Below are 11436 nucleotides of genomic sequence, written 5' to 3' on the forward strand. Positions count from 1 at the left end.
GGGGGGAGAAAGACAGGATTAAGGCTTAACACTTCCATCAACAATGGAAGTGTTAAGTAACAATGGCGGTGTTAGGTAACAATGGAAGTGCTAAGTAACAATGGAAGTGTTAAGTAACAATGGAAGTTTTAAGTAACAATAAAAGTTTTAAGTAACAATGGAAGTGTCAACAATGGAAATCTTACGTAACAATGGAATTGTTAAGAGAAAGCGACGTGCTAAGACGCAGATCCAGTTTTTTTCGTTTTTGCGGGAAATCGAACATATTTTTAGATCCATCTAAAAATTCTCTAATTAGTCTGGAAAGAAGGGGATCCAATTTTTGCATTCTGTGAAAACGGGTAAGGTTGACTGTAACGTAATAATCTTTATCTTAGTTATCGTTACTTTTGCCCAAGCAACGCCGGGCCCACCTGCTAGTACGCTTATATTTTATTCATTCGTGATAAAAACTTCTATATGCCTGTCTGCTTATCTTTGCTTCTAATGCTTTAAATATTTTTGTACTTGTTTCTGTTATCTGCACATAAAACTGACACACATTTCCTACTCTTGAATGTATACCTGGATTTCCAGAGCATTTTTCAAACTGTTTATGACAGTATTTATTAATTCTCAAGCATATTTAAAGAGATTTTTGTGTTAATCTTCAACAACTGCAAATGGCTGTTACTACGTTAGATTTGGACCAGACACACTCATAACACACATTTAAAAGTCACGTGACTTCCGGATCGTAAGTTCGTGATTTTCGGACCTCTGATCCTAAGCTGGTCTCGATTTTCACGAGATTAAGAAAGGACAGATGGTCAGACGGACGACAGTGGGCATGTATAGGTCTTCAATTTGAAAATTGCAACACAATAATTATATAATAAAGTAATATTTTAATAATTTGAAAGCATTTACTGTAAAATTACTAAAATAATTTATTAAAAAAAAACACATTTAACACACGAAACGAGTGAGGAGGCAATTTGATGAACGTTTACAAACTTTAAAACACGAAAATAGATACTAAAAACGTCTATTTATAACTAAACGTTTGGTTATAATTTTAAGGGAAAATATAAATTATAATTAATGTAAAATTTACAAAAATAGAAATGTAAAATTTTGCATAATTTGCACATCTTTCGTATAAGAGCATATTGCTCTTGTGCAATATTTTGTAATGCTGACGTATGCATTCAGGTGTCACGGTTTATTTGTCCAGTAAAAACTTGGATCGTGTCCCAAAATATTCATAGATCCTGAAATAGTATTTACTTTAGTGTTACAACATCACTTTTGAAAATGTCATTTATTGTTAAGTCGTGCTTTTATGCGGTGTTATCGAACTGTAATTTAAACTGTGTACCTTGAAGATAGAATTAAATGCGGTAAAAAACATAAAAATTCGTAAAATATGCAAAATTAATCACAGAATGGTGATTAGAATTAAAATTTCAAAAACTAGACGTCGTGAATTATATAAAATTTTGTAAAATTAAGGCATTGTAAAGCAACGATTATAGCTAATTATGTGTTTCTATACTTGTATGTTAATATACACTCGACGATAAAATTATGGAAACTTCAAGTTTATCTGTGATCACAAGTAGTCAAAATTATTACCGTTTTCACAAAATGTATTCGTAACACTTAAAACTGCATTGTTTAGTCTTTGTTTTAATAATAAAATTGATTTTATGAGCAAAACGAAATCATGAAAACTTAAAAAAATTTCAAAAGGCAATTTAATACTTTGTCCAGATTCAAGTGCCACCACACACCGTAGTATGGTTTCAATTAAAGATTGCACTCTTCTTTTGTAATGCTTAGCCAGAATTCTTCCACAGCAGTGTTCAATGATTCAGCATTTTATGGTTTTGCCTCTGTTACTTTTTCCTTAGCTCACTAATGGCCATGCGGTTCCGTTCCGTGAACACTGACTATAGTGTGGTCCCCGCCATGACGGGCTGGCCACGTGGAGTTTTTCGGGTTTTCTTCACGTCTGTAACGCCTGAATAGAGGCCTATTATCCTTAAAAAGACCACAAGGAAGACATCGCCCAAGCGTTGCGTTGCCGTAATTTAACCAAACAAACAAACACTTTTTCCTTCATTTTATCCCCTATATTTTCTATAGTTATTCATATCAGGACTATTTCTTAACCAGTCTAATAGTTGAATTGACTGTTCTTCAAACCAATCTTTGGTTGAAGTAGTTAAATGATGTGATACTCCATCTCGCTGATAAATAAAGTTTAAAGTTTTTCTTCATCTTCCATTCCCGCAATAAAACCGAGCAGTGGGAATTAAATGATCTAATATTTTAACGTAGCCAGTTGAATTCAAATTGTTGAGTTAAACAAAAAGCTTCCAACACTTAGCTCGGATTATTCCATAAACCATAATAATAACTGGAAACTTCTAATTTACATAAGCTGCATGATTCTTTTCATGTGAATGGTAAATAACTCGTAGTCAAAATTAAATAATGAAAAAAGACACTCGTCACTAAACAAAACCGTTCTTTATTTTTCTGTTGTCCAAGTTTTGCGTTTATCTGCCCAGGTTCGTGCTTAGTTAAGAGTGGTTTCTTCTCTGCTACTCTTGAAACAATGCCTACTTTTTTTTTCTTTACAAATGCCGAATAGTGGTTTTAGATGACACGTCTTTTCCAGTTCAACTGTTTGATAGAATCTCTGTTATTGGCTCTTACAAGACCTCAAATATGGTTTATCTTCATTAAATAATCGTAATCTTTTTTCTTCCTCGACTAGGTTTGCTTGATGGGTTCCATTTTCATTGATTTTTTAAAAAATTATTTTACTTACACACTATTTGTTAAGCTAAAAATTAGTACATTTTTTTCTTGTTTCTTATACCCGTTTTTCATTTCCTTTACTGGTGTTTTCTGTTATCATTTCTTAACAATTAATTCTCGTTGATAGAGGTTTTGAAGGTGACATTTTCTGACAGTTTTCCGTCCCAGTAAACATGCAAATGTTTATACATGATACTATTTTATAAGGGCATTCTGTTATCGTTGATTTACACCCTGAATTTTTAATTTAAAAATAAATTTTCCATATTTTTCTGTCGTAATTATTAATTAATTTCGTATAATTTTGTCTTACATACAGAAAATTTTGGAGAATAAAATCAATTCTATTATTAAAACAAAGGCAAACAATGTCATCTTAAGTGTTATAAATATTTTAAGTGCGTGAAAAACCTGTATACACTGCTTAGCTTTATTGTAAATTACACATTATAAATTATAATACGTTCATTCCGTATATCTATGCTAGAAATGTATATATCATAGTTCTGTATATACTCATAAGTGCATAAAACTAATATAATGCTGATACACTTGATGTTGCTATACAGTTTATACAGTTGCATCAAGCATTGTGTGGGCTTCACAATATCAGAAAACACATTATTTTCTGTATAATTTAGTGTAAAAGCTCATTTTAATTAGTCCAAATAATTAGAATTATAACATTTTTAATAAAATACAGAAAAACAGATGAGTAACTGCGTATAATGCGCACCAGGAAACATTTAATTTTGCTTAATATTTGTAGCGTTTTCTTTATAATTTTGTGCAGAAATGATTTCTTTTAGAATTGTAGAATTGTTATTACTTTTTTTACTTTTAAAAGCGCAATTAGTTTGTTAGTAACAACTTTAATTTATGATACTTTACCTGGTAAAGCTCCACATGATTTAAATACAGGAGCAAGAAGAAGTGGGTTAACAGTACGTGTTCCTGCCGTATGAAAATTGTGAAAGAAGTATGAACATGCGCAAATGTCTTTGGCATCACGCTAGAAACATGCTTTCATATGTGTTTAGTGTGGTTATTTTTGATTTGGCATCGATACTTAACCTCACGAGAATATCTCTAATCGATTTTTTTTAAACTCCATAAATCAATATAAATAATCAGTTAATTGCGTAACTTACCTCTTAACTTCCAAAACTAGTTCGTTATTTGCTGCGTCGACAATATTCATGGCTTGATCGTGGGTGAGTTTATCGCAAGGATGGCCATTGATGCTGACGATCACGTCTCCTTCGTATAAATTGTTGTGTGCTTTGCTCTTCCTACGTATCTAGAATATATGAATGCTTGATTAGAAGGAGATTTTTTACTTTCCTTCTTGACAAAATAGAAATATTTTCATTCAAAACGGTACAGGCCACCCTAACGCGTCTATATCGTAGCAATAGTCATATTAGTGCGATACGCGATGCGAGACGAGCGACTTCGATTTACTGAACGAATACTGAAAGGATTAATTAGGATAAAAATGCTGAAATATATAATTTTGAGCATAATTTCGTTCGCTGGTGTATAATAGTTAATAAAGCTTAGAGTTTCTTCGAGTTTAATGTGAAGTCGCGACACTCTTCGTCGCGAAAAGAATCGACGACGTGACAAATCGTGTAATAACAGTAACGATGCATGAAATGGTGATATTGTAATAAAGATAGAATAAATAAAAGAGAGCGAGTATACAGCGGTAATTAAGTGACGAAAGAAATAGGCAGCATACTATTAAAAAAAATCGCCGAAAGTATAAAGTCGCGAAATTCAAGATGGCGAAAGATGACGATTTAAATTGCGTGCGTAGGCTTTAACATATGTATTTCAAGGAAAAAAAGTGAAACGATGCCAAAACTAACTAATTTTTATAGAAAAATCATTCAAAATCAAATAAAAATCATATTAAAATAACAGAAAATTAACAACGTTTAAAACGCTTGTTAAAAAATACACAATGAAAATAAAGCACGAGTAACAATTTTACACTAAAAGTTTTAAAATATTTTAATTTTTCTAAATAAATTAAATGGAAAAGTAAAACACTTATCAATGATACAGAGCAGAGATAAAAGTTTAACGTTAATTAATTCCTCTAGAGCTACTACAGTATCGTGTTTCAATCTGCAATCACTCATCTCAATGGAAGTAACTATAAACAAAACGTACTTCTAGCAAATATTTTCGAGTAGAAGGATTGATATACAGAATTTTCAATTAAATTATTTAATATTTTGAATATTTCTTTACTTTTTGACAGAATTTAATGTAGAAACTCATAAATTTGACAGGAAGAATGAGCTCTCACTGGTAGTGCTTATGAAATTTGAGTTAGATTGACACTGATTTATGTTTTATTCTTTATTTTTAATGCTTATTTGTAAGTATTTCAATGTATTTTATATAAAAATATGCTTTTATCTTCTGATATTATATTTTTTCTAGTCTTGAAGAGTTTTTATTATAAATTATCAACAGTTTTGTCCACTTTTCTTCAATTTAACATATAATTCATTTAATTTTTGCTATTCAGTGTCGGATTTTGACCTATATTTTCTGTTTATTAATAATTTTTGGCTATTTTTCCTATCTAAAGCAATATTTTGGCTCATTGCAAATAATTGAAGTAGCATTTTGATAAAATTTCTTTAAAATTCTCCTATAAAACTGGACAGTTTATATATTACAATATCTTATGAATTATAAATTATAAATTATTCAACAAATTATCCACCAATTCGTTGTTCCTAAACTGAAAAAATATGCAGAAATTTTGCTTTAATTCTAGATATAAAGCTGTAGCAGTATTCATTTTAAATATATATTTTTAACCCTTTTAAACATTTAATTCAAAAATTTATAGTGATTTTAATCAAAGATTTGTAAGTACCTTCAGTTAAAATTGTACTAATTTACCTTCATTATAGAATTATCACCTACTTATAAGATTTACATAAAAGAAGTTTGCTTTTAATCTTAAAAAAAGAACATTTTTAGATAATTATCTATCATTTTAATAGCCTAATTTCAGGAAGAAAAATCTGGTTATTCTAGAATTCCAACATTCAAAGAGTTGAAAGTTTAATGAATGATTTTGTTAAGATATTTTAACAGTAATGAAATGTTAAAAATATCTGCATACAGTTTGTACAACGTTGCATACAGCGTTACATAATGGCATAGCGACCTAAAAACAATTAAAGATTCTTAAAATAAGAGCGTATCATTCATATGACATCATCGCGAAACAAATCTTTCTCTCTATACCTGATGCACGAAGAGAGGCCATAATTAGAACAACCCAGACTACAAGACATAAACAAGTAAAAGGTAAAAAAAAATTACAGAAAAAAAGACAGCCAGATTAATCGAGAATAACGTAAATTTCTCGAATCTGGAACAAATCAGTCTTGTAACGAAGAAACTGATTTGTTCTAGATTCAACGAAATTGATTTATTCTAGATTCAAAAGTGAAATCGATTTGTTATGGATTTAATAAAACTGATTTATTGTAGAGTAAAAAATAAATAAATAAACCAATTTCTTAGCGAGGAAACTGATTTGTTCTAGTTTTAAAAGAATAAATTAATATCATTATGGAGAGACTGATTGAGTTTTTAAATCTAAAATTAATTACGTCTTTAAGAAACTCTACTTGGCACTTAAGAAGTTAATTAACGGCGTGTGATATTAAATTAGTACATAAAGGCCACTGTCAAGGTTTAGCTATAAATGATGTAATTCTTTGTCATCACAGACGTCCCTTTGTCATTGAGCAAAACCTGCTTTGAGTCATACGAGGAGTCATTCGATATTCTGTTTTGAAGACGTTGACATGTTGACGGAAGGCTAAAATTCGACAGATTCAAGCTTTCCACCTACCTAAATCATTAGCGTGTGGGTGGGGTGTTTGATTTCCTCTCTAACTATCCGCGAAAAAATGCGATTGGCGAATATTTAAAGAAGTATACCATTCAAAAAGCATTCCGATCTTCCCACATAAGAGATTCTACTATAAAATAATAATATTTCGAGACGTTAGAACTAGATAAAGGTCGTCGAACTATATAGATATTTTAAAATTTAACCTACCTTTGCTACGGTTAGAGGATGCCCCGTCTTGACTCCACCCTGCAATCTGAATCCCCACGGACATCCTCCACTTAAACGTATTGTGTGCTTGCCTCCGGTCATACTTATCCTAATCTTCAACTTAACACCAGATGCAACTCAACGTAATACAGTTTTTACAGAGTATTTTAAGGAGTTGACGAAAGGGTCTTTGGGTGGTGAGGTCCAGAAACGGCTCTCCTGACGTTAGGAAGTGCAGGAGCGTATGCAAGAGACGTGAAGTTGCCCACACAGTAACTATATTTAAACATACAGCAACACAGTTTTTGTTTATGATAAGTTTAGGAAACGATCTGATGTCGATTCGAAACGGTCAGTTAAAGGCGTTATATTTCGAGATTTGAAGGAATTCTACATATTTGAGACTAACTTCACGAAGTTGCCAAACTCCTGACATCCTCTCGACGGTGATGACGTAACTGGGAGATAAAATAAGATTTTTCTTATGCTTAATAATGAATTACTTTATTCTAAGGGAAGCAGCCAACTAGAAAGTGTGCTTTAATTAAAAAATTATTAATTGGAAGTTATTTTAGTATGTTTATATTAAATTCGGCTCTCGTAAGAGTCTAATTGATAGGCTAGTTCTGCGATAAAAATCATTTATTACTTATAATAAATGATTTTGGCGAGTGACGCTTGAAAAAAAAATGAAATATTTATGCTGTAAATTTAAAATTGTTCTAGAATTTTTAGTTAATATGTGTCAAGAACAAGAATTTCCTTTTATTTTTGTGCATATTTAACTCTTACAAGTTAGACAGAGTTATAAATGTTTCCACCTCCTATCTAAAAGTATTTATTATTTTCATAAACTATCTCCTCTCAGATTTGCATCTTTTAATATTTAGATTATAAAATTTACTGCAAAATTAAATTTAATTGCGGAAAGTAAAAATCTGTTAAACGTGTAAGCTGTAACATTTTATTAAATAAATTAATGTAAAATGTGAAATAATTCTTAAATGATTTTATAATTAAAATCAATAAATTTCTTAAATATTTTCTTAATATCCTTAAAATGAATCCTTATCCTTAAAATATTTAATCTTTAAGTACTTTTATAATTAAAATCACAAAAACCCTTAAAGTTATATGAACTTTTATTAATTGTAATTATAAAAAATATTTTATTTTGATTTAAATTTTTTTAATGTTTGAATTTTCTTAATCATTGTCAGGATTTTAATTTCATAAAACTAATATTTTATTTTAAAAATAATATTGATTATGTAAATTGTAAAAAAATTATTTTATTTATTTTTAAAAAAATAAATATTTGTTAATCAGCATTTTCAAAATTTTAAATTTTAACTGTTTGTTTATTGCTATTTTAAAAACTAAATTTAAAAAAGTACATTTAAATTTTATAGGTTTTTATATTTTTTTAAATATAAATAACCATTTTAATTTTCTCAGTTTCATTTATTGACTTTTTTAAAAAAATATATATCTGTAAATTTCAATTGTTATTTCTTTTCTTTTATTAAAAAATGCAAATGAAATTTACAATTAAAATTTCGATTGTTGTCAGTTACAAAGAAAAATTATGTAAATTTCGCTTGCGTTTTTAAAAAATGAAATAAACAAATAATTATTGAAACTTACAAATTAATTTTGTAAAAAAGGCAAAAAATAATAGAATAATTGTTTCAATTTCAATCTTTGCATTTTTTTTTTGAAAACGACAAATTTTTAATAAAAAATAAAAATACAAAAAAATTAATTTTTAAAAAATTAACAATTAAAATTAATAGTTTTTATAAATTGTTAGGAAAAAATTTAATTATTGGAAATAACTCATTAAACATTTTAAAAAATTATGTAATGAATTAGTTTTTATTATTATTTTATTTTAGAAAATAATAAATAAACTTTTCTACTAGGTTAAAATTAAATTTATTCTATTTAAAATTATTTTTAAAAAGTAATACAGTATATATATATTTACAATATTTAATCTTAAACTTGTAAAGATAATTAATTTTTATCAACTGTTTTTTAGCCTGTTAAAAGTTATGAAAATATTTTAAAATATAGATTATAAATTTAATTTTTTTTTCTAAAAATCTTAATTTTAGATTAGATAAAAATTATAAAAATTTCAATTTCTATAGTATTTTTTAAAATTATTCCATTTATTAACCATTTTATATTCAAAATTATACGTTTTTTTGAAGTTTAAAAAATACAATTTATATAAAAATATAAACCGATCACTTTTTTATCGTTCGTCGTCTGTTCAGTCTAGACGTGTCTAAGCAATAAAACGAGCTTTAAATAGCAACACAGATTTAAAATTTGGAAACAAAAATGATGTGAAAGTTTTTGTATATTTGATACGCGATCTTTTATCGAAAAAACATTGCAAAATTTAAAGAAATAAAGCGCAGAAAAAGCTCAAAGTTCGTTAGAATAATGTGTTACAGTAGACCGTCGTTTATCCGAAAGTCGGTTATCCGAAAGAATTCCAGTCGGCAAATTTATATTTTCGCTAGTGCTATGGCGCTGCAATCTTTGGCTATATCTTGGGCTACTCCAATATTTTTTTTTGTTGATGTGTGTGTTTTAGCTGGCAGCTCTGGCACTTTTGTGTGATGTTTTTCTGAGGACTGTGTGTCATGCTGAATCGAACGTTTTTGATACTAGATTAACTTCTAAGTATAATTTTTTTTGTTTTTATATTTTTCAATATATTTATTTTGTTTGTGAAAAATAAAGAAATAATTTTTAACCATACAATAACCACGATTATTATTTTAAAAAGTTTACGTTAGGCTTAACATCGACGAAAATTCAACGCGAAGCGACACGCAACGGAGAAAAATCTCAACACGGGATAGGTTAATATATTTTTTCGTAATAATCAGTTATCCGAACAATCCCAGTCCCCAATTGATTCGGATAAACGACGCTCTACTGTAATGCCATTACTATTATCCAAATTTTATAAAAAAATAACAATTTAACGATATTTTAAAATCTTTAATATGAATTTATAGGTCAGAATTTATATTTTAGTGTAGATAAATAATATATCTCGTTTTACGACACACCATTTGAGACTGGCATTAAACTTCCTATTATGACTAAATGGAATGCCATACTCTTGGCCATTTTTTGGTGATACAATATATTTAAAGCTGTACAAACTGTACATTTTGAGAAAATGACATTATGGGAAAATTACTTGGCATAAATAGTGAGTTCATATCTTCATATAGACCAGTGATGGCGAACTCATGATCAGCGCGATTTCAAGGTCCGTTAAACGTTTAAAAAGTAGGCCTTATTAAGTTTTTTTTTTTTAAATATATAAATTATAAAAGAATATTTGATTATATATACAAAATTTTAACCTAAAGCTGTTGTGAGAAGTCTTAAAGGCTGCTAATAAGCCTTAGTTTAAAAAATTATCATCAATAAACTGCAACAGATTTTTCTAATTTTCTCCGTTATATTTTTAAAAATTCTTTGAAACAATAAATCTTACCTTTTTGACACCTTTAAGTTTGTTGTGCAATCGCCAATCCTGATTCATTCCAGTTCTTCTAAAGACCTCTGCTACGAATCTTGCCCTTTGGACTTTTCCAGGCACATTAAAATCTATCCCTCTTAATAAAATTTATTATGTAACTTTCTCAATTTTAAAATTAGTTTTATTCAGCATTGTTTTAGCATAGTGTGTTTAGTTAGCATAGTTTCTTTGTGTATTAACTGTCGTGCTCGTATTGAAGTTCGTATAGAAGTGTAGCAGTAAGCAATAACGATAAATGTTAGTGATAGAAGGAGAAAGCTAGAAATGAGACATCAAATTACTGCACAATCAAGAAATTTCACTCTAACCAGATGTCAACTAGGTCAGTCAATCAGCAGAATGCAGCTGGTCGACAAGATCAGTTCGAACGCCAAACGAAGGAAATTCTTGCAGCCTTGTAGAAATTCGTCCACCATTCCCGAAGAACCTTAACATATTCCAGCTGAAATGTTTAAAAGAGCAGTCTTTGCTGTTTTAGACCGTTTCGAGAAATGCAACAGAAATGACGGCCTTTATCTAAATTCCACTTATGCGCCAGCATAGGTGAAATTTAGGTATCGTAATGGTATTCTTACACAACTCTTTTACATTGTTTCGAAAATTCTATCTGTTGTAGTAATTTGTTAATAGCTCAAAAAGAAAAAAAATGTACATTAATATAATTTACCCCGAAAAAGTTTATTAAAAATAAAACATATTTCATCTTTAAACATAAACAAAGAACTGACTTAAGTTTCCAATAATAATATAAATTAAAAAAAAAAACTTGATTTCAAAGATAATCATCAAAATTTAGTATAAAAAATCAATTATACTTGAAATTTGATATGGTTTGAAACCCAGAAAATCCTCTCTTGCAAGATGAGATAAGCAATAACAGATCCAGAAATTTTTAGTGGGTTGCAGATGCACCCCTTTTACTTTCCCGGCTGTTACATATAAC

The 11436-nt window shown here is 28.9% G+C and overlaps 1 protein-coding gene across 1 annotated transcript in view; it reads right to left on the reverse strand.

Moving 5' to 3' along the window:
* The window catches only part of LOC111619597 (PDZ and LIM domain protein 7-like), a 13895-nt gene extending 6538 nt beyond the window's left edge, over positions 1–7357 (reverse strand). The window contains exons 1-2 of the mRNA XM_023361360.1: positions 6917–7357; positions 3963–4111 (exon numbers count right to left, since the gene is read on the reverse strand). Of these exons, the coding sequence (XP_023217128.1) occupies positions 3963–4111; positions 6917–7018 (251 nt within the window). The 5' untranslated portion in view covers positions 7019–7357. The remainder of the gene's footprint in view (positions 1–3962; positions 4112–6916) is intronic.
* Positions 7358–11436: the final 4079 nt, after the last annotated feature.

Source organism: Centruroides sculpturatus, unplaced genomic scaffold (assembly GCF_000671375.1).
Source record: "Centruroides sculpturatus isolate CEXI.00-Female unplaced genomic scaffold, Cexi_2.0 scaffold261, whole genome shotgun sequence".
Taxonomy (NCBI): Eukaryota; Metazoa; Arthropoda; class Arachnida; order Scorpiones; family Buthidae; genus Centruroides; species Centruroides sculpturatus.